The sequence below is a fragment of the Myodes glareolus genome, chromosome 1 (assembly GCF_982192425.1).
Source record: "Myodes glareolus chromosome 1, mMyoGla1.1, whole genome shotgun sequence".
NCBI lineage: Eukaryota > Metazoa > Chordata > Mammalia > Rodentia > Cricetidae > Myodes > Myodes glareolus.
Window position 1 is genome coordinate 71,662,071 of NC_142026.1, and position 27,547 is coordinate 71,689,617.

The window sequence follows — 27,547 nt, forward strand, 5'->3', positions numbered from 1 at the left end:
GCAAGTTGTTCTCTGACTTTCACACATGCACATAAATAAACAATATTTTAAGAAATGGACGTGCATGTATCTGCATGCATAATGCACATGCAGGGCCCACAGAGGCCAGAAGAGAGCACGGAGACACCGAAATTATTAGAGTTATAGGCTGTTGTGGGTCACCATGTGGGTTCTGGGGACAGAAATCATGCCTCTGCAAGAGCAGCAAATGCTTTCAAGCATCAAGCCATCTTTCGAGTCCCGCTCCATTTAATTACAGTTGCTTGCATGAATAGGGTGTTATTTATCAGAGCACAGCAACTTCTCAGCGGCTCCATTCAGTATTTATCATGCAGGGCAAACTTGTCTATTTTTGGCTGAGATAGAGTCTCAGGCTGTGGGCTACGCCGTCCCGGAACTCACTATGTAGTCAAAGCTCGCCCCATGTTTGTGGCAATTTCTTCGTCTCAGTCTCACAAGGGCTAGGATTGCAGGTATGAGACTCAGCAAAATGAACCATCTTAACCACCATGGGGCGCATCCGTGGCATCACACCAACAGCTATACTGTAGAGCAACCACGTCCGTCATCCAGAGAACTTGCCCATCATCCCAAACTGAAGATCTGCAGACATTGTATGGGAACTCTAAATGTTCCTTTCCCCTTTAAATTATTTTGGCAGTGCCAGGTATGGAACCCAGGACTTTACATATCTAAGAAAGTTCTCTCCCACACCACCTGGCCCTCTTTGTCTCATCCTTTAGCAACCTCCAGTCTTCCTATCTTGAGTCTAAATCTAGGACCGTGGTGCGAATGGCTACACAACAGCTGTCTTTGTGACTGACTTCTCTTAACACAGAGTCCTTGTGTCTTAGCCATGATGAACAGGCATCAAATTCCCTGTCTTGAAAAATGCCACTATAAACATGAACATACTAATTATCTCTTTGACATTTTTTCCCCCCAAACAGGGCTTACTGTGTAACCTCGGCTGTCCTGGAACTGTCAGCAGTCCTCAACCTGTAGGTCATGACCCCTTTGAGGTCCCACACGAGACATCCTGCATACCAGATGTTTACACTACGATTCATAGTAGTAGCAGGATTACAGTTATGGAGCAGCAATGAAATAATTTATGGTTGGGGGTCACCACAGCACGAGGAACTGCACTGAGGGGTCACAGCATTAGGATGGGTGAGAACCAAAGCTTTGATAAAGATAGTTGCCAAGCCAGGGATCCCAACTACTTTCAAGTGCTGCTGCTTCTCCGAGTAACATGTCAGAGAGTCAAGTTTATGTCTCAGGAGACGATCGGTAGGGACTTACCCAATTATACGCAGATTGGAGGCGAAATGGCGGAAGGCATAACACAGCTTCAACATCCCCGGCGTACTGAAGTTGTTCTTCACCAGGTTGAGGCTGGTGAGGTGCTGGTTGTAAGCGAGGGTCGACGACAGGGCCTCACAGCATTCGAAAGTCAGCCCACACGCCTCCAGCCTACCCGGAAGCCCAAGAAGAGCTTCAACCCAATGTTTAAAAAACGTGAGTGGGAAGCCGGGCGGTGGTGGTGACCCATGCCTTTAATGCCAGCTCTCGGGAGGCAGAGGCAGGCAGATCTGAGTTTGAGGCCAGCCTGGTCTATAGAGCAAGTTCTAGGATAGCCAAGGCTACACAGAGAAACTCTGTCTAGAAACCTCTCTCTTCCCCCCAAAATGATATTGCTCCAGAGACTCAAAGGATAGGGAAGTGCATGAAGGAGGCAGGATGTCTGGACATGCACATCCACGGACGCTGCATGGACCTGCTCTAGTGGGAGGACCCTAAACAGATAACCACGTCCAGGTCAAAGCTTGGTCAGGGACTATGTGGGACATGGAAGGCTGACAACTTTACAGTAAAGGGTTAGCATTCAAGGGAAATGGATAGACTAGAGATCAGCATATTAAATGAATTAAGTCAGCTTGGAAAAGACAAATATTGCATTGTTTTCTGTTCTCGGAGCCTAGATTATAAGTAGATACATGAAGTCATATACGCTGCTAAAGTAGCTGCGAAGCTGTCCAGGGCAATGAAGGGGACTATTGGGATGGGAGCCCATGTGAGAGGGGAAGGCTCGGAGGTGTGTGTGTGGGTCAAATGGTGTATGACATGGTCAAAGTAACTATATATATATATATATATATATTTGTATGAGAACATCCCTGTGAAATCCAACACTATCTAGTATGAATACATGGCAATAAAAAATTAGGGCTTTATCCCGAGAAGAGCAGCATGCCAGAGAATATCATTGACAAGGGCACTGGAAAGACAGCTTAACAGTTAAAAGCATTTGCTGCTCCTGCAGAGGACTGGGGCTTACTTCTCAGCACTCCCGTCGGGTGGCTTACAGCTGCCTGGAACGCCAGCTCCAGGAGAGCTGATGCCTTCCTTCTGGCCTCTGTAGACACAAACAAGCATGTGGCACAAATAAAGACAAGCAGGCACACACACCCGAGCACACATGGCAAATTCTAAATAAAAAGATTAAGCAGCCATGGAGAGCTTCCTCCTGTTTACCTGCACACTCAAAAGACTGAGACAGACACATAAGATCCAGGCCACGTGGGCTGCGCAGAAAACATCCACCTCTAAGGAAAGAAAATCAGTGGATCATGGTCTACCAGAGTGCTCTGGTATTTGAAAGGTCACACTGACTAGTTTTGTGTACGCACACATGTGCGTGTTTGCTGTGCACGTGTGGAGGTCAAGGGACAATCTTCTACGGTTAGTTCTTGCCTCTTTCTATTTGAATTCCAATGTCGGAACTCAGATTGTTGGGTGCCTTTACCTACTGAACCACATCACCGGCCCATATTCTAGTATTTAAAACAATTACTTTTTATTTACGTGTATCATGTGTGTCTGTGGGTGTGCACGTCTGTTAGGATCTCACAAAAACCTCACAATGTAACCCAGATTGGCCTCAAACTCAAGAAGATTCTCCTACTCCACCATATTGTGTGCTAGAACGACAGGTGTGAGCCACCGTATCTGGGTAGCACTCTGGTCAGGTGGTTGAGATTCTGAGAATAAAAGTCTTAACCACTGGTGTAACTGGTTGCTTTGGGTTCATGTTCCCCGCCAGAGTCTATGTGCAGCACCACCAAGGCCTTAGCTGTCTCTGTTTCCACCACACAATACCCAGTCCCCAGCATTGAGCCAATCACAGAGGGGAGGCTCAGTGAGAGTATCTGAGAGCTCCCACTGCTAGACCCTGACACCCATCACAACACCACCCTGGGGTCACGGCTCAGGTCCCTCCCACCACCTCCTCTGAGCTCAGCCCCTCAAAGAGGCGACCCTAAGAGATTACCCGAGTCTCCTCAGGGAGCTGTTACTCTGTTTCAGCCCCTTGCACAGGGTTATGACTCCGTTGTCACCCAGGTCGTTGTAGCCGAGGTCCAAGCTCTTCAAGTGCTGGTTCATGGTGATCATGCTGGCCAGATCCACACAGCAGTCCCCGGTAAGCCAGCACTCCACCAGTCTGCGAGGGACACGGGAAATCCACGTGCTCAGCGGGGAGGACTAGCACAGGAGCAATATTCAGAAACACTCGGAACGGCTGCCTTTATTTTCTCCTGAGAGGCTGTCTTGGATAAGGGGTCCCTGCCACCACGAGTGATGATCCTAAGCTTCATCCCCTGAGACTACATGGTCGAAGGTGAGAGCTGCTTTCTGCAAGCTGTCTTCTGACCTCCATGTGGGTACTGCTGCCCATAAAGGCCCTCACTCCAAATAAGAAAACAAACACATGCAATTTAAAGGGAGACAGCCTTTGCTGTGTATGGAGTATGCATGTGTGCATATGTGTGTAGGTGGGTAGGGGTGTATTCACACCTGTGCATGCCTGTGGAGAGTCCAGAGATTGACATCAGGCACACGCCTCTATTTCCCTATGCTTTAAACTTGTCATTTTAGGAGACTTGCTGGCCAGTGATCTCCTGGGATCTGCTTAGCCGCCTCCTCCCTTAGTGTTGGGGTTATAAGCACATGCAGGGGACACCTAAGTGAGCTCTGCAAATCTGAATGCAGGTTTTCATGTTTGCTAGGCAGGCCCCATCCCCATGAGACAGCTTTCTATCTGTTCTCACAAAGGGCGCAGAGTGGGTAGCACGTTAGCCTCATGAATGGCGCAGAGTGGGTAGCAGTGGAGGGGAACCTGCAGCAGGTATGGATGAGTTGAGGCATCTTTGGAAAAATAACTGTGCCAGACTGGGAGGCGTGGCTCAGTGGTAGAGTACCTGGCTAAGATCCCCCAGTAAGGGGTGCAGCTCAGTTATAGATCACTTGGCTAAGATCCCCCAGTAAAGGGCTGGGGGCGTGGCTCAGTGTTAGAGCCCCTGCCTAGAATCCCCCAGTGAGGGACTGGGTGTGACTCAGTGGTAGAGCCCCTGCCTAGAATCCCCCAGTGAGGGGCTGGGGGCATGGCTCAGTGTTAGAGTGCACATACAAAGATCTTGGTTCCATTCCTGGAGTACTTCAAACAGAAACAACAAAAAAACAAAAACCAAAACCAAACAGACAAAACAAAACAAAACCCAACCAACCAAAAATCACCAAACCAAATCATCTCTGAAGAAATGAACAAACTTCTAGGGGTCAAGGGTGACCCTGAACGCGTAGTCCTGCCTTGGGGCTCCTGTCACTTTCCCCAGCCGGTGTGACTGCAGAGGACTGAGCACTTGACCTTAGTCTCGTGTCTCCGTGTCCACCTCTCTTGCCGTCTAGAAACCTGGGTGGCAGAGACGACGTTAGCCACCCCTGCTACTCACTCCAGCTCTTGCAGGTGACAAGTCGGCTCCTTTATAGCCTCGCACAGAAACTTCACGCCGTCATCCGCCACTGGGTTCTTGGTCAGGCTCAGGTGCGTCAGCGTTCTGTTGTTGATCAGCGTCAGCGCCAGGAAACCACAGGCGTCTCCTTTGAGGTCGCACTGGTTCAGTCTACGGGGACACAAAGGGGAAGAGGATGGACAGGCACTGCACACACAGGGTACACATTGACCACTGCTGTGAGACTTAAGTGGTGGGTGGTTAAAGACCCTGGCAGTTACTGGGATGCTTATTGGCACTGGATACACTCGAAGCGAGAGCACCAACCGAGCTGGCAGGATGGCTTAACAGGTAAGAGCGCTTCTCGTTAAGCCTCAGAACTTGAACCTCCCATTCTCTGGGAACAACATGGTGGGAGAAGATTACTGACTCCTAGCTTCTCTGTCACCCATATGCATACTGTGGCCGGTGTGTGTGTATGTGTATTTGTGTGTAGGTGTGTGTGTGTGTGTATGTGTGTGTGCATGTGTGTGTAAGCATGTGTGCGCACACACACGTGTGCACAGATTCTCCAAACCTATTTCTCCTGTATTTTAATAGAATTTCAAACATTTTAAGTCACACTTTACGTTTGTGTGTGAGACTGCACATATGCTATGGTGTGTGAATGGAGGTCAGGAGAGCTGATGAAGCTGGCTCTCTCCTTTCACCGTAATAGGTCCCCGGGGTCAAACTCACACTGTCAGACTTGACAGCAAGCACCTTTGCCTACTGAGGCATATCTTGATGGCACTAGTTTATATTTTTAAGACAGAGTCTTCAGTAGGCCAGGCTGGCTGGGAACTCCTTTTGTAGGTGAGGATAACCCAGAATATTCCTGCCTCTGCGTCCTGAATATTGTAGTTATAAGGTAAAACACCACCTCACCATGCTCGGGTTATCTTAACACACTTCCTGGTTTATGATAGACACACGTATATGTTTTCAGATTGTATTTACTCTGCGTGACAGTGAGTGTATATCGCAGTGTGTGTGTGTGTGTGTGTGTGTCTCAGAGGACAGACAGACACTTGGATGTGACACTTGGCTCTCTCCACCGCCATTAGGCATGGCAGCCAGCTCCTTCACCTGCTGCCACACCCCATATATGTTTTGTTCACACGATGTTACCAGTGGACCGACTGTTCAGAGAGAATAAACAGCAAGACGCCAGCCCCTAGTAACCAGAGTAAACAAACAGCATTGATTCGAGTAACAAGAATCTCTCACTCTGCTAGGCCAAGATTTCTGGCTGAAGATAACAGAGGCTGACGAAATTACATGGAAACATGGCCTGACAGCAGTCATGGGGAAGTCTGTTCCTACTGCAACCCGCATGTGGCCTTCTAGGAGTTGCCAATCCCATACATCTGTGACCTTAGCCTGAGTCCTCTACATCCACCTAAAACAGTATTTTCATGGGTGTGTCATGTATGTGCGTGTGTGGCGGCCATGGATCTGCTCCTCATGAGTTATCCACTTTCATTTCTAAAGATTTTTAGTTTATATGTGAAAGTGTTTGGATGCAGTATGTTTACTGTATGAAGTACACATGGAGGCCACAAGAGGGCATGAGATCCCTGGAACTGGAGTTATGGATGGTTGTGAGCCTCCATCTGGGTGCTAGGAACCGAACCTGGGTCTTCTACAAAATCAGCCAGTGCGCTTAACTGCTGAGCCATCTCTCAGCCCAACCCTAGTTTGTTTCTTGAGACAAGGCCTCTAACTGGCTGCCTAGCCAGCCCCAAGCTGTGCCTGTCTCCTGCTCCCCAGCACTGGGATTAGACGGGTGTACCAACCACCTGTTTTAATTATCAGGCGAGTTCAGGGGATCCCAAGTGAGGTCTTCATGCATCTGTGGCAGGTGCTTTACCACTGAGCTGTCCGCTCAGCTTCCCTGGAAACCCCAATCAGTTCTCATACACAGACTCTCAGCTCTGTAGAAACAGACACCGCAGGCCCTTTCCAACACTGTATTACCGGTAACTAACACCAGAGTCCTACACATACTGGGTGTGCTGGGTTGAATATAAAATATCTACCTAAGGTAGATATTGGTTCCCAGTTGGGGGCGCTCTTTAGAGAGGTGGTGGCCTTACTGGAGGAAGCATGTCACTGGTGGTGGGCTGTGAGCCCCCTCACTTCCTGCTCTGCTTCCCATGAGTGTATAAAAACCTGCCCAGCTGTTTTTCCTGTTCCGCCATTTTGTTTTTCCTGACCGTTGCTAAGCCACCCCCACTATGCTGGACTCTATCCCTCTGGAACAACAAGCTAAAATAAATTCCTTGAAGTTGCTTTCTGCTGGGGTGTTATAACACATTTCCCACCCACACACTGTCTCTCTGGACACCGCCCGTCACTCCCTTTGAGAACTGAGAAAGGAGCCAGACTCACATGAGCCGCTGGAGAACGCACCGCGGGCCTTTCATGAACTGGCACAGCAGTCTCACGCCTTCGGTCCTTAGGCTGTTGTTGGACAGACACAGGTGGGTCAAGGTCAGGTTGCCGGAAAGGGCTGAGACCAGGCCGTGGCAGCTGACCAGGCTGAGTTCACAGCTGTCCAGTCTGCAAGAAGAGCCCCCCCCAGAGGAAACAATGAGGCCCGTTCTTCCGGTTTCCTCCCAACACTCACACCATCGTTTACCACAGCACTACCCAGGACGACTAGCTATGGAGCCAACTACAGTGTTCAACTGCAGAGCAGCTGACACGGAAAACGTGCGTGCAGGCAGCGGGGCATTTTCACCATAAAGAAGAATGAAGTTGCGTTGTTTGTAGGAAAACGGAGGCAACCACAGACAGGTGTACTAAGTGAACTAACCCAATTTCATTTGTGGTTTCTAGATCTAAATTAAAAAAAAATTATAAGTGTGTGTATATGTGCACGCTGTCTGGGTTCCCAAGGAGGCCAGGCGAAGGCATTAGATTCTCTGGAGCTGGAGCTAGAGGCACCTGGGAGATGCCCAGTGTGGGTGCTGGAACGGAACCCAGGTCCTCTGGAAGAGCAACGATGTTTAGCTGCTGAGCCACCTCTCCAGCCCCACACCTTGGTTGTTTTGAGACACGGTTTCTCTGTCCAGTTGTCCTGGAACTCACTCTGAAGACCAGGCTGGCTTTGAACTCACAGAGATCCGCCTGCCTCTGCCTTCCAAGTACTGGCAGCATCACACTTTAAAGATTTTTTTTTAAAAAAGAATTACATATTTTTATGAGTAATAAATTAATAGTGTTTTGCCTGCATGTATGTCTGTGTGAGGGTGCCAGATCCCCTGGAACTGGAGCTGTAGACAGCTGTGAGCTGCCATGTGGGTGCTGGGAATTGAACCCAGGTCCTTTGTTAGAACAGTCAGGGCTCTTAGCTGCTGAGCCATCTCTCCAGCCACCTCATACTTTTTAAAAGTACCTTTTACTTATTGATTACGTGCATGTATAGGGGCACAGTGTGTTAGTTAGCGGGAAACTGAAAACAGTCAGTTTACTCTTTTACCACGTGGCTTCAAGGACTGGGCTAAGATCACTAAGGCTTGGTGGCAACCTCACCAGCCAGCCCAAGATTTTATTTTGTGTGTGTAGATACACACAACCGTGTGTGTATAAATATCATGAGAAGAGAAATGGTCCAGGAGGACCAGCGTTGGCTATGGGTGAGAAAATATATGGGAGTCAGGGTGTGGAGACGCTGCAGACAGTATATCCAGGTGTGGGGTCTGGAGGACCGGCTCAGTGGTTAGAGCGCTGCTGATCTTCCAGAGGACCCTAGTACAGGCTCCAGCATCTGGATAGATGGCTCCCAACCACCTGTAACTCCAGCTCCTGGGGATCTGATGCTCTCTCCTGTCCTCCGTAGGTACTGCCCTAACATGCAGATACCTACAAGATAAAGTAATTCTCAGTATATACATGTACAAAAAATTTAAAAAATTTCCTCTCCTCTCATCCCCTGGGTTTTGTCTGTATGTGTGAGGGCATGTGTGTGTCATGGCTCTCCTCTCATCCCTTGGGTTTTGTCTGTATGTGTGAGAGCATGTGTGCGCCTTGGCTTTCACGTGAAGTGCAGAGGACAACTTGGCGGCTGCCCATTTTCTTTTCGCTATATGGCTACTTGCTCTGGGGATACTGTCTCTGACTCCTTAGTGCTGTGTAATCCTTCAGGTCTATCTGGATTTACGTGGGTTCTGGGGAACTGAACTCTGGTCCCCATGCTTGCTCTACATGCTTCTTACCCACAGATCTACCTGACCAGCACACCTATTTCCTGTGTGTGTGTGTGTCTGTGTGTCTGTGTGTGTGTGTAGCTCAGGCCTCCCTAGACTTGCTATGGCCCTTCTGTCTTTGCCTCCTGGGTACTGGGATTACAGTCGTATACAACCAGACCCCCTGTACCAACCATGCCCCATGTTCTGTTTTGGGCTTGGGCTTGGCCAGGCAAGAAGGATGTCACTAGTCACTGAATGAAGAGATCATCTCTAACCATGGAGTCAAGTGTGAACTAACTCACTTGGCTCATGTAAGCCTCACGCTCCAAAGGCAATCTGTCAGTACACAGGTCCTGGGGCTGATTCCTATTACTCTCCTTTTGCACAGGAAGGGGTATGATTGAGTGAACGGGGTCTCTCTGATGCCCCACACCAGGGCTTTCCTGTGAGGCCTTAGAGTGCAACATCTGCCACTCCACCCGTCTCCCAGACATCTGGGCTTGACAGTCAGAGAGCGAGTGGGACTCACATCAGCTTTTCCAGTGCACACCTGGAGCTACTCAAGGCCCCGCAGAGCTGCCCCATGCTCTTTTCTGTCACCCGATTTCTTGCCAGGCTGAGCGACTTCAGGCTGGTGGATGAGAGAAGGAGCCCGGAGATCATGCTGTAAGAAGCGGAGGTCAGCTCGCAGGAATCCAGTCTGCAGAGACAAATGATAGCCTGAGATATTTTCTCATCCCTCCTGAGTAACCCAGGGTCACACACTCTTGACTCAGCTACTTAGGAACTGGAGGTGGGTGCACACAGATAGCTTCCCCTTTCCTTTTCCCTATAGTAGCCCGGCAATGCTTTTACCCAGCACCCCATACCTCACAGATACAATAAGTTATTGATGATTTGCTAAATGAAAGAAAGTGCTGGGCTGGTGAGAATGCTTGGGGGTCAAGGAGCTTGCCGCCAAGACCGAGACCCGAGTTTGATCCTGGGACTCATACAGTGGAAGGAGAGAACCCATTCCCACAAGTTGTTCTCTGACCACCCACACAATGGCACGAGCACACACATATGCACACGCGCACACACAAATTTAGTAAACACAATCCAGTGCAAAAGAACGAAAGTGGCAACTCCTCGGCATGACTTGACAGGTGGCCCATGTCAGTTCTAGCTCAGAAAGTTCACCGTGGTCACATAGCCACTCAAAGAAAACCCCAGATGTTGCACATGACCCCTTCTTTTCCTCTGGAGACAAAGCCTCACGTAGCTCAGGTTGGCCTCAAAATCGCTAAGTAGCCTAGGATGATCCTGAGCTGCTTTTCCTGCCTCTACCTCTTGAGTGCTGGGATGTCAAGGTAGTGATGGTTCAAACTGAAGTGACACTTCCTGCATGTTGGACAAACCCTTCAACAACCGAGCGACACCCGCAGATTTCCCCACACCGCTTTTCTAGAGACAGGGTCTTGCTAGGCAAACCAGGCTGGCCTCTGAAGCTCACCGACCATGGTTCCAGGTACACCCTCCCCAGCATGCAGTATTTGCTTTCATTCTTTTCTCACATATATTTAATGTGTGTGTGCACATGTGTTACAGTGTACCTGGGGAGGTCAGGGGACAGTCATTTATCTCTCCCCCCCATCAACTAGGCTCTGGGGATGGACCTCAGGTCACCAGGCTTAGTGACAATCTCTTTTATCCACTGGGCCATCTCACTGGTCCTGTTTAATTTTTACAAAACACTAAAGTGTTTCACTGTGGCATTTATACCTTAAAACCTACTATTTGAGATGCTCCCTCTGCTGGCACACAGTCCGTTCTTTTTCTCAGTTCTCCCAGCGAGCGTGTTGCCAAATCAGTACGGCCACGTCTCTCGAGTCCTCTATTGAAACTTTCTGGAGACTACTCAAGCTTCTCAAGTGAAAGCCACACCTTTGATAACCAGAACCGAAACTCACCGCAAAGTCTCCAGGGAGCAGTTAGGGTGTCTCAGTGCTTCACAGACTAGCTTGACATCGTCACCCTTCAGGAGCTTATTCCCCAGATTGAGGTATTTTAAATTCCGATTGCCAATGAGGGTCATCCAGAGATACCGAAGGCCAGCGGCTATCTCTGCACCCTTAAGACTGCAGAAAAGGAAGAGAGATGAGGAATACAGTCACATCCTAATCCTTTTTTCTCTGAAATTATAGCATGTTTGCTCATTGTGTGAAGACAGATTACTGTGATTGGTTTACTAAAGAGTTGAATGGCCAATGGCTACGCAGAAGGTATAGGCGGGACTTCCGGGCAGGGAGAAAGGAAGTAGATGAATCCAGGTGCTCGTCAGACACCAACAGGGCTTGAAGGGAGTCAGAGGTACAGAGTGAAAAAAAAAGGTAGAAAGCCACGAGGCAAAATGCAGACGACTAGAAATGGGTTAAGTTCTGGGAGCTGGTGGGACAGAGAGACTCACTGCAGCCTTACCCTTCTACACCAGTTCTCTAAGCTGGAAACTCTTATTGTTTCTGAGCGTCTACACAGCCTTGTGCTGACCTTCGTCCTGCTTCCACCTCTCAAGTTCTGGGATTACAACCCTGTGCTATAGCACTCCAATTAATTTTTTTCTTTTTAGAGACGGGCCTAATTTATCCCAAACTGGTCTCACAAACTCACTCTGTAGCCTTGTTTCCTCAGTGATGCAGCGTGAAAGTTACAAAGCGAAACAATCTTTCTTCCCCAGGGTACTTTTGGTTGTCTCATTTGGGGTTTCTGTTACTGTGATAAAAATACCATGACCAGAAGCAGCTTTGGGAGGAAAGGGTTTAACTCATCTTACAGCTTGTAGAGACCGTCTAGGGAGGTCAGGGCAGGAACTCAAGGCATTCGCTAGCCAACAAGAACTGGAACTTGCCTCAAAAGTCCATGTCATGTGGCTTTTCCCTGGGTTGCGAGCGTAAGTTAAGGAGTGGGTTGTGTTTTTTGGTTTTTTTTTTTTTTTTGTCTAAAGTAGAAATGATGTTTATTCTCCTACCTCAAGATCTGTGGCATCTGTAGCAGGCTCTGAATTTTGTTATTGTGAGAGCATGGGGCTGCCCCTGAAGGCCAGTCCCGTGCAGGGCCAGCCTCCCCACAGCTCTCACTGGGAGAGTTTAGAAGCTGTCTGGGTGGTGACAGCCTTCAGCTGAAGGTACCTGGTCCTGAAGGCTCCTTGTTACATATGCACTGCTGAACTAAATCACCATAATGTGAAACTTCTCACTATCCTAATGGCTCACAAAGTCAGACCTTTCCTTTGGTCTGGGGATTTGCTGGAGAGAACTGACAAAGGGTGCTTTCTGACTCAACCCAGCACTCCTCCTGTGATGACTTGAGCATTCTCATTCTCTCTCTCTCTCTCTCTCTCTCTCTCTCTCTCTCACACACACACACACACACTCACACACACACACACCTTTTTGAGACAGAGTTCCTCAGTGTAGCCCTGGCTATCTTAGAACTTGCTTTGCAGACCAGGCTGGCCTTGAACTCAGAGGTCTGCCTGTCTCTGCCTCCTGAGTGCTGGGATTAATATTCACACTCTTAATTTTTTTTAAAGATTTACTTATTATTTATACAGTGTTCTGCCTGTACATATGTCTGCAGGTCAGAAGAGGGCATCCGATCTCATTACAGATGGTTGTGAGCTACCATGTGGGTGCTGGGAACTGAACTCGGGACCTCTGGAAGAGCAGCCAGTGCTCTTCACCACTGAGTCATCTCTCCAGTCCCCGTGTTGTGCTCCTGCATGAGTGTGTGTACGCCACGCAGGTGCAGGAGCCTGTGGAGGTGGCAGGAGGGTTGGATCCCCTGGGTCTGGGGTTACAGATGTTGTGGTCGCTGTGCAGACGCCAGGAACAGAGCCCGAGTCCTTGGCAAGAGAAGCCCTCCAGCCCGCTGCCTTGCGCAGTCAGCTCTGCAGTCTCTGAAGGGACACCCGCCCCTCCCCCCCAAGGCCCCATCATGTGTAGATCTTTCTATACCGTATCGTTTCTATAAATTCTGCTTTTCCACTTAAAGCCAATTTCCGAAGGGATTACAAGTCCATTTCTTTCACAGACTGACTGTTGTTACTCCTGGTATGTTTAACAATTAGCTGCACGATATTCACTAGCTTAAAGGTATCAAAGGGTAATGAGAGCTATGTAATGCATGCACCTTGACCTATTACTTCATATTCGATTACCAGCCCCCAAAGTCCTCTCATTCTTTCTTTACTAACCAACTCCTATGCATCCTTCAGAACCCACAGTAATTAAGCCTGCCTCAAACCTATGCACCTCCTGTGGTCGGATGGTTGTTAGCAAGTCTTACAGTGCACGGCTCAGCAGCAAAGGGGGGGCAGTGGCACGGGTGGCACCACTGTCTGCAGAGAGGCCAGCAGCCAGCAGTTTGGCTGCGCCCCTAGGTGCTCCCCCCCATTCCCTGGGTGCCTGGATCTGGATCTCACTGCTGATAGCCAGCCACCAGTCTTCAAGGTCTTTCCTGGAAACACCACTGAGGATTACAATCTGATTGTTATTGAGCGTGGTGCTGCTGCAGCAGCTGCTGGTCAGGCTGGGACTGTTCCCCCAGGGGCTCCTGGCACCCTACCCCTGCCGGGCATGGCCATTGTCAAGGTGAGCCTGTCTTCCATTACAGGACGGTGACACCTCTTAGCACAGATTTGGTAACAGCCCTTCAACTGTCTTACAGGAAGAAGAGACAGAAGCTGCTATTGGAGCCCCACCTAATGCCACTGAGGGTCCTGAGACCAAGCCTGTGTTGATGACTCTGGCTGAAGGCCCCGGGCCTGAGGGACCCCGTCTGGCTTCACCTAGTGGCCGTACTAGCTCAGGCCTGGAAGTGGTGGCTCCTGAGGGTACCTCAGTCCCAGTAGGAGGACCAGGTATCCTGGATGACAGTGCCACTATCTGCCGTGTCTGCCAGAAGCCAGGTGACCTGGTCATGTGCAACCAGTGCGAGTTTTGCTTCCATCTGGATTGCCACCTCCCTGCCCTGCAGGATGTTCCAGGGTATGTGTGAGGCTGGGCAGGATCAAGATAGATCATGGGGAGCTGGGTGTTTGTCATCACTAACGTCTGTTCTTCACCCTAGGGAAGAGTGGAGTTGCTCACTCTGCCACGTGATCCCTGATCTAAAGGAGGAAGATGGAAGCCTTAGCCTGGATGGATCAGATAACGCTGGTGTGGTAGCTAAGCTCTCACCAGTCAACCAGCGGGTAAGGGCCGGATGCTTAGATGTTGGGTGGCCCAGTGGCTGAAGCCCCCTCCATGCTTTAACTGCCATCTCTTGTGCTGTCTAGAAATGTGAGCGCGTCCTTCTGGCCCTGTTCTGCCATGAACCCTGCCGCCCCTTGCACCAGCTGGCTACCGATTCTACATTCTCCATGGTGAGTTCCAGAACGTCGGAGAGGTTGGCAATGTCGAGAAGAGGTGGGGTGTCCCCTCATGCCAATGTGTCTCCCTGCAGGAGCAGCCTGGTGGTACCCTAGACCTGACCCTGATACGTGCTCGCCTTCAAGAGAAGCTGTCACCCCCTTATAGTTCTCCCCAGGAGTTTGCCCAAGAGGTGGGCCACATGTTCAAGCAGTTCAACAAGCTGACTGAGGTGAGCCTGCAGAATGAAGAAGGGAGGGTAGGGGCGGGGGAGGAAAAAGCCAGGACCTCCTCACCGACTGTACTCTTAATCAGTCCAGGACAAGGTGGATGTGCAGTCCATCATCGGCCTGCAGCGCTTCTTTGAGACGCGCATGAATGATGCCTTTGGTGACACCAAGTTTTCTGCTGTGCTGGTAGAGCCACCACCACTGAACCTTCCCAGTGCTAGCCTAAGTTCTCAGGAGCTGTCTGGTGGCCCTGGTGATGGTCCCTGAAGCTGGGGAGCTCTTGTAGTCAGCCCAGTCAAGCTCTGGTCTCTGTCCTTTTACCCCATCCCCTCTCCTCCTTTGGTGGCCTGACTCCTGCTCTTGGTGGCCGTGTCCTCCAGTCCCTCTTCACAAAATGGTTTTTACTTCTGTGGATTTAATAAAAACTTCACCAAATTAAAAAAAAAACAACAAACCTTATGCACCTTTTTATGAGTTTTTTTTCCAGTCAGCTCCCGTCCTGTGTTTCTGGAAACTTGTTTCATGCATCCTGTATAGTGCTCGTCCTCCCAGGGTTTATAGATGGACCCTGTCTAGGCAGGAGAAGCCTGCCAAGGGAAGGCCTGTCTTGTAGCCGGCTGGGTGGCACTTACATTAGATTCTGTATATTACAGGCTGGATTCCTCAGTTTGAGGCACAGTATCTTCATGGCCCATTCGTTCAGGCCACTGCTACCCAGATCCAGCTTCTTCAGTCTTGGATGCGTGCTGAGTACTGAGCAGAAATCCTCCCACAGCTCCATGATGAGGGACTTACATGTTGTCCTGTGTCAGCAAGGAGAAAACAGAAGGATTGAACAGACTGACATCCCCTGGCGGGTACGCTAGAGTGATCAGGAGCCTCACAGCCCTCCCTGTCACAGACGACTTAAAAGTCTTGCACTCCCTAGTGGTAAAATGGTGCAGCTGCATGGTCATGCCATTAAAAAGATTTTTTTTTTAAAGATCTTATTTGAAAAATTACATGCACGCGTGCATGTGTATGTGTGTCTATGGATGGGTATGTACATGTGTGAGTAGATGTGCCCATGGAGGCCAGAAGATGGCATCAGATCTTCCTGGAGCTGGAGTTATTGGCAGTTATGAGCCACTCAATGTGGTGTTAGGAAACACGTTCTAAAACACGTTAAAAGCAGGTGCTCTTTAACTGCTGAGCCATCTCTCTAGCCTGGATTTGTTTTAAAGTCTGGAGATGATACGATCATCATTTCATCTCTTGGGTTAGGTATTTCCACTTCCAGTTAGCTATGGCAATTAACGGAACAGCCAGGTATACGGCAATGGAACTACTGATACTCCTCAGTGGCAGCAGAGGAAGACTACAGGACCCTTGTCCTGGGGTGCTAGCCCAGCTCTTACTTCCTCTCCTCCCTCAGCTGCAAGTAATTTGGGAGGGTGCCAGACTATATGTGGAAATAAATGGTTAACTAAAAACACAACTCCATGACACAGTTTCCCATGAGGCCGTTGTCTGCATGAGGGAGACTTTATTAGGATGCTGTTGCTTTGAGTTACCCATGTTTCTGGAAGCAACCCCAATAAACTTGCTGTTTCACCAAAATAGTTTTGGTAGAATAACTCTAGGCTTTTGTTGGTTTGGTGGGGTGAGTAGAGGTTTGCTTGCGTCTCTCTAGGAAAACATTACAGAGCAAGCTACTACGCGAAGTAAACAGGGACCTCTAGAAGGAAGACATGGTACAGGAGCCCCATGTTGGCGTATGGTTACAACACAGTCCAGCCCCTTTAAGACATTCTTGGGAACTCCAGACCTCACAGGTCTAAAGAGACCAGATGTGCCTTCCTGCGCACATCTCTAGAAAAGTCATAGCCTGTGCTGTGACTCGCGCCAGCTCTCGACTTATGATCCCTGGCTCCCCCAGGCTTTGTGCCACGTGTCTGTGGCAAGTGCAGTAAGCTATAAGCAGAAACAGACGCAAAGAGGGCCATCAGCTGAGGCAGAGTGAGAGCACTGTGCTCTGCACTTCTCACTCGTGCATCTGGCTTTAGGTGGCGGAGAGTGATGTGCGTTTACAGGGAACAGTAAGACAAGAAGGATTATTGGAACAGACTACATGCAAATGGTGAATGGCTCATGTAGGCATGTGGACTCGGAAACAGTCAAATGCCAGCCGCTGAGATGGTTGAGTGGGTAAAGATGCTTGCTGAACATGCTTCGTGACTTGAGCTCAATTCCCGAGACCCGTGCGGTGGAAGGAGTGGACATGTGACTGCTGGTTGTACTCCTCTGACCGCCACATGTGTGTTGTGACATGCATGCACACGTACACAATAAACAAATAAATACAGCTAAAAAACATCCCTAGAAGTGGAGAGTAGCGGAGTCACCAGAGACTGGTAGGAGGAGGAGAGGAAGGAAAGCTGGTCAAAGGTCACAAAATCTCAATTAAGAGGAATCAACGTAGGAGATCATTTGCGCATCATGGCTTACTATAATATTGTGTTGCACATCTAAAAACTGCTAAAGTGATCCTAAAACCTTGAGCATCCAATCTTCCTGTAGCCAGAGATGAAGATATTTAAAAAAATTCAGTGTTTATTTTGATTTATGTGTGTGCCTTACGTGCATATAAATGCAGGTGTCCTGAGAAGGTCAGAAGAAGGTGCTGGAGCCCTGGGCCTGGAGCTGGAGCTGGAGCTGGAGGCAGCTGTGAACCACCTTACCTGGGTGCTCGGAACTAAACTCCAGTCCTCTGGAAGAGCAGCAGCAACCTCTGAGCCCTCTCTCCAACCTAGCTACTTCCATCCATTCATCTGTCCATCAATCAGACCCCAAGAAACTGCCAATCTCTCAGGAATCTCACCCTGGGAGAAGGAAAAGGCTGGAGCCTGGCACTGGCTTCCCAGAAAAAGATTCCACACAGAGCAACCCACCTTGTTGGAGAGACTGAGGCAAGGCCACGAGTCATTGGTAGGCATGGATTTTGCCTTGATCAGAACCATTTAGATGTGCATGTCCTGCACCTTTACCTCACTGCAGGATCCAAAGATGGGCTATGCGGAGGGGCATCAATAGAGACCTACTGATTTTTGTCCCTTTTTTAAAAATGTGGCAGCACTAAACAATCTTTTTTTCTGCATTTTACTATTAGTTTGGCAGTTCTAATTGGCTTACGGGTGGAAGCTGGGTTTGCGGGTGTGCACCACATCCCACCCAGTCTCTGCAGTGCTGGGGATTGAACCTTGGGCTTCATTCATGCTAGGCAAACAACCTCCCGAGATCTGTCTACCAACTGAGCTATCCCCCAGCATTGGACTCAGTGTTTTAAAGGGCTTATCCAGCCGCTAATGATGAACTAGACTTGCCAGGTCCTGTTAGTAAGTGAAGGACCAGGGGCCAGAACTGACCACCCATACATGAGCCCAAATGGTGAGACCCTTTAAGAGCCATCGGATACCCTAAATATATCTGAACGCCATGTCTTAGCCCAATAACATACAAAATTCACTAACTGACTTAGAATAAAAATCATCCGATACTCACTGCGGGAGAGTAACGGGGCACAGCTCAACATTCTTAACCACTAACAAAATGTCTCTGACATCCACCCGGAGTGTCTTCAAGTTCTGACAGTGCTGGAGACAGTAGGAAGATACCATTAAGTCCATCTTCTGGTTAATCTGAAGCCACACTTCTTGGAAGCTATTCAGAGCCCAGTAAACAAATTCTTCATCCTGAGACTCAAAGAGATAGTAGAAGGCATCCAGAACATCCGCTGGGCTGGTGGCGCTGACCTGCTGACCTAGTACAAAGACCCAATGCTGGAGCCTCTGCTTCACAGCAGAGGACACAGGACATCCAAGCAAGGCCTCCAGGGTCCTCATTGTGTCCTTGTTCATGAGGCCAAATAAGAAACGCTTCATCCCAAGGAGGTGAGTGTTGAAGTTGGTTCGTTCCAGCTTCATGATGCTTCTCTTCGGGTTTTCAATAAACAAACAGTGCCCATTCCATTTCTTCAGCCCCTTTAAAAGGTAGTATAAGGCGGCACAGAAATCCTGCAGGCTGAGGTGGAAGAAAACGTAATGCTGCTTGGTGCTGTCGTCAACCTGGAGAAGGATGTTCATGTGAAAGAGGGCTGAGATGGCAGCCTCCTCCAGGCCGTAGTTCTGCAGGTCATCATCATAGAACACCGACCTCATGTTCCACACCCCCTCTGCTGCCATGCTGCACAGACCCATCAAGACCACCTGCTCTCTGTGACTGAGGCAACTCCGAAAAGGCTCTCTTGGGGTGAGCTGGTGGAACACCAAGGTGGCATACAAACTGGTAAGAGTCCAACAGACTGGGGTGCCTCTCTCTCCCAGCTTCTCCTGTAGCTGTAGAGCCTCACAGACCAGCGAGCATACGGAGGGGACTTGACACTGGTCAAATATCTGGTCGTTCTCGATCACAGAACGGACCACGTGCTTTCTTTGCTGGTCATCAGAGATATTCTCAAGGAGTAGCTCAGTCCTCCTTGTTGCCGACAGGCCTCTGACCAATATGTAGAGGGGGGACACCGTCAATGACTTGAGCTTTTCTAGGCCCGTGTCTCTGGTGGTGATTATGAGACAGGATTGGGGTAGGAGGACCTTCATCAGGAGGCTGTACATCAGAATATATATGGGCTGCTCATCCTCCCAGTCTCCAGAGTGCCTCATGTCATCCTGCAGGAGGGCCAAGTCCAGATCGTCAAAACCATCCAGGACAAACAAGAGTCTTTCAGGTTTGGACATGATCTTTGTCATTGCAGCCTGCAAGTACGGCCACTTCTTGGAAATCAGCTCTGCCAAACTGCTCTTCTCTGTCCATTTTATTTCTCTAACAGAGAAGAAGAAGGCATAGGACATGTCTTGGTAGAGTTTACCCTGTGCCCATCCCAGAATGATACTTCTGGCCAAAGCTGACTTTCCAACTCCTGGTTTTCCATGTAAGATAACAGTATGAGGCCAGAAGGCTTTCTGGTACGACTTGAAAGCCTTGAGCAGCACCTGCATCTCTGGGCTGTCATAGTGTACTTCCACACGTGTGTCAAACTTGGCTATCACGTGGGCCTTATAGCTATGCAGGTCACCTAGAAGGTATGAGGTCAGGGAAGAGAGCAGAAGAAAAAAAATTCGAAAAACTTATTTGTAGTTGAAACTGACATGTATATCTTCAAGATAAGTCTAACAATGGCCTACAACATCTCAAAAATAGAGGAGAGGAACCTGAAGGAACTTACAGTAAAAATAAAATCTCTAATTTTGATCAGGGTAGGTAATTACTCTCAGCTGTGTTTAGAACACATCAAATAAGCTTGTGCTTGTATCCAGATAGCTGGAATTATGGGTTATTTTGAATGACTCATAAATTACCACCCAACATAAATTGCCGTGAGCCACATGGCTCTGTCCATGATGTTCACCCCCAGGGATCACAAGGAAGGTTCAGGTGAACACACAAGTGACACCAGGACCCCACCTCCTCTCTTAATGCCCTTATCATTGGCCACAGACATTTTCTTCACCTTGTTCACTTTCGTCTGCCTCGGAATCTTGTTCCTCAGCTTGAAAGAACTCTGTAAAAGGGACAGAACAAAACTGATGTAGAATTCCCCTCTGTATGCCGTGATTACCACTGATTAATAAAGAACTGCTTTGAGCCTATAGCAGAGCAGGGTAGAACAGAGCTAGGCAGAGCTAAACTGAATGCTGGGAGAAAGAAGGTGGAGTTAGTGGGAAACCATGTAGCCCCTCTGGAGACAGATGCCAGAACTTTACCCAGTAAGCCACAGCCTCATGGTGATACACAGATTACTGGAGATGGGTTAATTTAAGATATGCGTTGGGCTGGAGAGATGGCTCAGTGGTTAAGAGCACCGCCTGCTCTTCCAAAGGGCCTGAGTTCAATTCCCAGCAACCACATGGTGGCTCACAACCATCTGTAATGAGATCTGGTGCTCTCTTCTGGCCTGCAGGCAGAGTACTGAGAATACTGTATACAAAATAAATCTTTTTTTAAAAAAAGATATACGTTATCCAGAAATACACTTATGATGTGGGAGTCCCTCTGTGTGTTGCTTGTATTGGTTAATGAATAAATAAAACTGCTTTGGCCTTATAGGGAAGAACTTAGGTAGGCAGAGAAGACAGAATTGAATTCTGGGAGGAAGAAAGCAGAGTCAGAGAGACACCATGGAGCCGCCAGAATCAGACATGCTGAATCTTCCTGGTAAGCCACTGCCATGTGGTAATACAGAGATTAATAGAAATGGGCTAAATCAAGGTGTAAGAATTAGCCAATAAGATGTTAGAGCTAATAGGCCAAGCAGTAATTTAATGAATACAATTTCTGTGTGATTATTTTGGGGATAAGCTAGCTGGGCAGCCAGGACAAACAAGCAGCCCCTCCCTGCAACACGCTTAAGCTATTGGCCAAACAGTATTTCAAAAATATGGTTTCTGGAAACAAGCTCCGCCGGGAGCAGAAGCCAGGAACAAATCCAGCCCTGGGAGCCATCCCAGTCCTGGGACACTGGTAGACCAGGATTGAGCCAAAGACCTGACTCACAGTCTGTGACCTCCACTGGAACCAGAGTGGGACTGAACCAGTTACCTAAGACACAGAGAGAACAAGCTCTACCAGGAGCATATGCCAGGAGCAAACCCAGTCCCGGGACATGGGCGGATCACGATTGAACCAGTGGCCAGATCCAAAGTCAGCGATCGTCACCAGAACAGGTCTAACTCCAAGCCAGGGACTTCTGCAAGAGGAGATCCAGACCAAGATTTACAGAAACAGATCAAAGCCAGAAGCCTAGGTCAAAGTAGGCCTGAGACAGCAAACTCCAAAGAAGCAGACCAAAGCACAAGAGCACTGAGCTACCTCCAGGAACAGGAATAACCAACGGGGTAACTAGAACTGTGACACTGACTGTACCACGAGGAAAACCATCTGAACTTTGGATTCACTGGCACCTAGAAGATTATTCAACAGAATCGCAGACAGCCCCAACCACACCTATTAGAGGAAAAGATGAGTAGAATAGGTAAGATCACATGCTACACCACAAAGAGCAACACAATACTAGAAAACCTAAAGACCCTACAAAAGTTAAGACCCAAACAACCAAATATGGATGAACCAGAAGAAAATGATCTAAAAAATAACCTCAAAAGAATGTTTGAAATTCTTAAAGATGAAATGAAAAATTACCTTAAAGAAATGGAGGAAAAAGAAAACAAAAAATTGGAAGATATCAGCAAAATCACTTAAAGAAAACCAAGGGAAAGAATTCAAACATTTAAGAGAAACTATTCAGGACTTGAAAATTGAGATAGAAAAAATAAAGAAAACACAAGCCAAAGGAATTATAGAAACAGAAATCATGAGAAAAAGAACAGGAGTCACAAATGCAAGTATGAACAGCAGAATACAAGAAATAGAAGAATCTCAAGCGCTGAATAGAAAACAGGAAATAGACTCATCAGTTAAAGAAAACATTAAATCTAACAAAAGTTTAACCCAAAATATCCATGAAATATGGGACAACATAAAAAGACCAAATCTTAGAATAATAGGTATAGAAGAAGGAGAAGTTCAACTCAAAGACACAGAAAATTTATTTAACAAAATCATAGAAGAAAACTTTCCCTACCTAAAGAAAGATATGCCTATGAAGATACAAGAAGCGTATAGAACACCGAATAGACTGGATCCAAAAAAAAGTCCTCTCACCACATAATAATCAAAACACTAAACATACAGAGCAAAGAAAGAATATTAAGAGCTGCAAAGGAAAAAGGCCAAGTAACACATAATGGTAGACCTATCAGAACTACACCTGACTTCTTAGTGGAGACAATGAAGGCCAGAAGGTCATGGTCAAGCATTATGCAGACATTAAGAGACCACGGATGCCAGCCCAGACTACTATACTCAGAAAAACCGTCGATCACCATAGAAGGACAAAACAAGATATTCCATGACAAATCTAGATTTCACCAATACCTAGACACAAACCCAGCCCTACACAAAATACTAGAAAGAAAACTCCAACCCAAGGAAGATGGCTACACCAACAAAAACACAGACAATTGATGATCTCATTACAGCAAATCCTGAAGAAAAAAATGCACAAATTAACATCACCAATGATGAAAACTAAATTAACAGAAGATAGCAACCACTGGTCATTAATATCCCTCAATGGAAATGGACTCAACTCACCTATAAAAAGGCACAGGCTAAAAGATTGGATACAGAAACAGAATTCATCCCTCTTCTGCATACAATAAACACATCTCAACCTCAAAGACAGACATCGTCTCAGAGTAAAGGGTTGGGAAAAAATATACCAATCAAATGGACCTAAGAAACAAGCGGGTATAGCTATCCTAATATCTAACAAAATAGACTTCAAGCTAAAATCAAGAGAGACAAAAGAAGGTCAACAAGACAAAATGACAGCCTACAGAATGGGAAAAGATCTTCAGTAACCCCACATCAGACAGAGGTCTGATCTCAAAAATATACAAAGAACTCAAGAAATTGGATACCAAAAGAACACATAATCCAATAAAAAATGGAGCACAGACCTAAACAGAGAACTCTCAACAGAGGAATCTAAAATGGCTGAAAGACACTTAAGGAAATGAACATCCTTAGTCATCAGAGAAATGCAAATCAAAACAACTCTGAGATTCCATCTTACACCTGTAAGAATGGCCAAGATCAAAATCACTGATGACAACTTATACTGGAGAGGTTGTGGGGAAAAGGGAACACTTCTGCATTGCTGGCGGGAATACAAGCTGGTACAATCCCTTTGGATGTCAGTGTGGCAATTTCTCAGAAAATTAGGAAACAACTTTTTTCAAGACCCAGTAATACCACTTTTGGGTATATATCCAAAGGATGCTCAATCATGCCACAAGGACATGTGCTCAACTATGTTCATAGCAGCTTTGTTTGTCATAGCTAGAACCTGGAAACAATCTAAATGCCCCTCTACCGAAGAATGGATAAGGAAAATGTGGTATATTTACACAATAGAGTACTACACAGCAGAAAAAAATAATGGTATCTTGAATATTGCAGGAAAATGGATGAACTAGAAAACATTATTTTGAGTGAGGTAACCCAGATACAGAAAGACAATTATATGTACTTACTCTTAGGTGGTTTTTAAACATACAGCAAAGAAAGCCAGCCTACAAACCACAATCCCAGAGAACTTAGACAACAATGAGGACACTAAGACTTACATAGATCTAATCTACATGGGAAGTAGAAAGTATAAAAAGCAAGATCTGATTAAATTGCGAGCATGAGGGACCTTTGGAGAGGGGAGAGGCAGGGAGGGGAGTATAGAAAATGTAGAACTCAATAAGTATTATAGGAAAAATAAAATATGGTTTCTGTGTGATTATTTCGGGACTGAGCAGCTGGGAACAAGCAGCCTCCTTACAACACAAAATCATCTAGCACGGTTATGACTGTTAATGCCATCTGTGTCGACTCCCCACGCCCCAGGCTTAGGGTGCATAGAGGAAGAGGGGGCAGAAAGAGCGTAAGAGCTGGAGGGTGGGGAGGAGAGCTGCCAGATGCTGTGCTCTGCACACACTACTGCTGCTGCACACATGGAGTCGTGCAGCTGTGGTCACCTGCACAACACAGGCAGTGAAGATCCCGCCACAGATCGGGTTGGGGCTCTGGGTGCTCTCTTGCTGGCTGTGGAAGTCTCGGCATTTGGAGTCACTTTTGTTTAGGGGTGTGTCCTCTGGTTGGTTGTTCTATGTGTATGTGTACACATGTGTGGGTAGATTCATGCGAACAATCAAGGGTATATATGTGAACCTGATGCTGACTTTTGGTGTCTTTTGCAATTACTCTCATTCTTAATTTCTAAAGATGCATTTGTTTTTATTTTATGACTATTTGGCCTGTATACCTTGTGCATGCTATGCTTGCTGAGGCCAGAAGGCAGCAGATACCCTAGAACTGGAGTTTCAGATGACTGTGAGCTGGCACAGGGGTGCTGAACACTAAACCTGTTCCTCCGGAAGAGTGGCCAGTGCTCAGAACTGCTGAGCCATCTCTCTGGAACCCAATCTATTTTTTGAGACTTTCTTACTAAACCTCAATCTCACCAATATATCTAGACTTGCTGGCCAGCCGGCACCATAGACCCTCCTATGTCTGCCTCCTCCGTGCTGGTATTACAGGCACATACCGCTCCCACATGGTCCTTTAATATGGGTTCTGGGACTTGAACTCAGATCTTTATGCAGCAAACATTTTACGGACTGAACAATTTAAGCCTCAGGACTCCATCTTATTAATACAGCTAGTTATATACCTAAACACAGCTCCATGCAGTTTAATGCAATCTATATCAAGAGTCCAGCTGGCCTCTAAGAAACTGTCAAAGTGATTTTAAGGTTTATGATAGAATCAGTGGGACTGAGAATGGCCTCCAAATTTTGCAGATAAATGGAGAGTGTCAATAGATCCTGAAAGAAACAGCATTTAATTCAGTGTGTGTGGGGGGGTAGTGGTATAAGGACAGGCTTATAAGCCAGACAACTAGAACTGAGAAATCCCAAATCACCTTCCTGCACCTCTGTCTAGACAATTTAGTAGAATTGTGTGTGTGTGTGTGTGTGTGTGTGTGTGTGGGGTATGTGGAAAGTTCAGGTTATGAGTGTGGATGACCATATCAGAGGTCAACCTTAGCTTTCATTCCTCATGAAGCACTCCCTTTTAAAAAAAGATGTTTAATTTTAATTTCATGTCTGTGTGAGTATGTGTGAGCACTTGTGCCTGCAGAGGACAGACGTGTTGATCTCTTGGAGCTGGAGTTACCAGTGGTGATGAGCCACCTGATGAGGGTGCTGGGAGCCAGACTCCAATCCTGGATGTACACACATAATTCAGGGGGTCTAACTGGGCTGCGGTGGCACACACTTTTAGTTCCAGCACTCTGGAGGGCAGAGGCAGGCAGATCTTTGTGAGTTTAACACAAGCTGACCTACAGAGCAAGTTCTAGGTCAGCCAGGGCTACACAGAAAAACCTTTCTCAAAAAACAAATAATACAACAACAAAAAAGAATTCAGGGCTCTAATTCTTTAGTTAAAACTATATACCACGTGGCTTTAAGTGTATCCATGTTTACACCCAACCCTGCCTGCAAACCTGGTGGCCGTTCATCATCTGATCCTTCGTCATTCTGAACTGGTCCACTGCCTTCTTCCGGGTTACACACTAAGCTTTCTGCAACAGAGAGGAAGAGGAATGCTGTTGTGAGTCACAATCTGATTGCCCCAGCTGGGGACGAGAACGCTTCATATCCAAACTACCGAGGGGAATGAGAGCAAGCCTCGGCTCAGTTTATGCCTGGAGTTGTCTGTAATAGGACATAGTTGGGCCCTTCTGCCTCAAGAGCACAGAAAAGCAGCTGAGACAGACAGGCGAGGATGCTCCAATCTGCACTTTACCCATGCGTTCTATAAACTAGCTCTGCTGAGTGGCTTTGGGTGGGTGACCCAATGAGGTGCTGGGTCATAGGTATTAAATTTTCATTCGTCGTCCTCAGTGCCTTCAAATTTCAGACCTACATAATGAGCAATTACCTTAATACGTGTGAATTATCTGATTAGAGGCTTCTTCGACCGTGTGTGTGTGCTAATATACATCAAGCATGGGTGTCTTTACTCTGTAGGCACCTGCCTGGTTTTTGAAAAAGATTATAAATTTTGTTTTATATCTGTGTGCATGCAGTAAGAGGATTCATGGAACTGGAATTACAGGCAGCTGTGAGCCACTTGCTGTGGGTGTTTCGAATGGAACACTGGTCCTGGGCAAAAGTAGCAGGTGCTCTTAACCACTGAGTCATTTATCCAACCTCTGCTGCGCTGGTTTGAATGAGAATGGTCCCCATAGGCTTATATATTTGAACGTTTGGTTCTGCAGTTTGAGAAGGATTAAGAGGTGTGGGCTTGTTGGAGGAGCTTTTGAAAGCCCACACCAGGCCCAGTCCCACCCTCACTTGTGTGTGTCTATGGATCAGACAGCTCTCAGCTACTGCTCCAGTTCATGCTTGCCTGCCTCCAGGCTGCCTGCCATGAGGATCACAGACTAACTCTGATGCTGTAGGCAAGCCCCCCATTTAACGGCTTTCTTTTATAGTTTGCCTTTGTCATAGTGTCTCTTTATGGCAATAGAAAACAAGACACCCATTCACCTATTTTTTTTCCTAGACAGGTTTTCTACTAAATCTGGAGTTCACTTAAGCCTTGAACTCCAGCCTCTGCCTCCTAAGTGCTAAGATTATAGGTGTACACCACCATGTCCTATTTAGCACTGGGGACCGAACCCAGCTGGGGCTTTTTGCATGCTAGGTGAGCATGCTACCAGTGAGCTACATTTTAACTTACAATCATTTTCATTCATTCAACATATTGTCCAAAAAAAAAAAATCTAATGCATGATCCTTAGTTCCCTAAACACCACCCAACACAGACTTGATCTAATGTTCTGCCTTCTTAGGGCTCTCAGTGTGGTACTGTGTACTCAGAGAAAATAGCAATAGGTTCCCAGCAGTTGCTAACAACCAGGACCCACTTTTTCAGATCCGTTCCACTTGGGGACTGTTAAGTTATGTAAAGTCTGTAAAGTCTGGTATTAAAAGGAACTCTAGCAGGGCGGTGGTGGTGCACGCCTTTAATTCCAGTGCTCCAGCAGGCAAAGGCAGGTGGATCTCTGTGAACTTAAGGCCAGTCTGGCCTTCATAGAGAGTCCAGGCCAGTCAGAGCTATACAGAGAAATCCTGTCTCAAAAATAAGAGTAAAAAGGAATTCAAAGGCTAGCAAGATGACTC

At 47.3% G+C, this 27,547-nt stretch overlaps 2 protein-coding genes across 3 annotated transcripts in view; one reads left to right on the plus strand and one right to left on the minus strand.

Moving 5' to 3' along the window:
- Nlrp5 (NLR family pyrin domain containing 5) overlaps window positions 1-27,547 on the minus strand; it is a 36,709-nt gene that overhangs the window by 2,520 nt on the left and 6,642 nt on the right. Inside the window, exons 2-11 of one of the 2 annotated variants that reach the window (XM_085692274.2) lie at window positions 25,864-25,941; window positions 20,194-20,244; window positions 18,189-19,758; window positions 15,281-15,451; window positions 10,981-11,148; window positions 9,558-9,728; window positions 7,227-7,397; window positions 4,794-4,964; window positions 3,335-3,505; window positions 1,306-1,476 (exon numbers count right to left, since the gene is read on the minus strand). In XM_085692274.2, coding sequence (XP_085548400.2) covers window positions 1,306-1,476; window positions 3,335-3,505; window positions 4,794-4,964; window positions 7,227-7,397; window positions 9,558-9,728; window positions 10,981-11,148; window positions 15,281-15,451; window positions 18,189-19,758; window positions 20,194-20,244; window positions 25,864-25,941 — 2,893 coding nt within the window. The remainder of the gene's footprint in view (window positions 1-1,305; window positions 1,477-3,334; window positions 3,506-4,793; window positions 4,965-7,226; window positions 7,398-9,557; window positions 9,729-10,980; window positions 11,149-15,280; window positions 15,452-18,188; window positions 19,759-20,193; window positions 20,245-25,863; window positions 25,942-27,547) is intronic. The other variant, XM_085692279.2, reaches the window with a different exon arrangement.
- Window positions 11,271-15,095, plus strand: LOC148123451 (transcription intermediary factor 1-beta-like). Its single transcript, XM_087896280.1, has 8 exons — window positions 11,271-11,292; window positions 12,889-12,949; window positions 13,449-13,659; window positions 13,736-14,055; window positions 14,138-14,261; window positions 14,346-14,432; window positions 14,513-14,650; window positions 14,739-15,095. The coding sequence occupies exons 1-8, from the start codon at window positions 11,271-11,273 to the stop codon at window positions 14,913-14,915; spliced, it is 1,140 nt and encodes a 379-aa protein (XP_087752406.1). The 3' UTR covers window positions 14,916-15,095.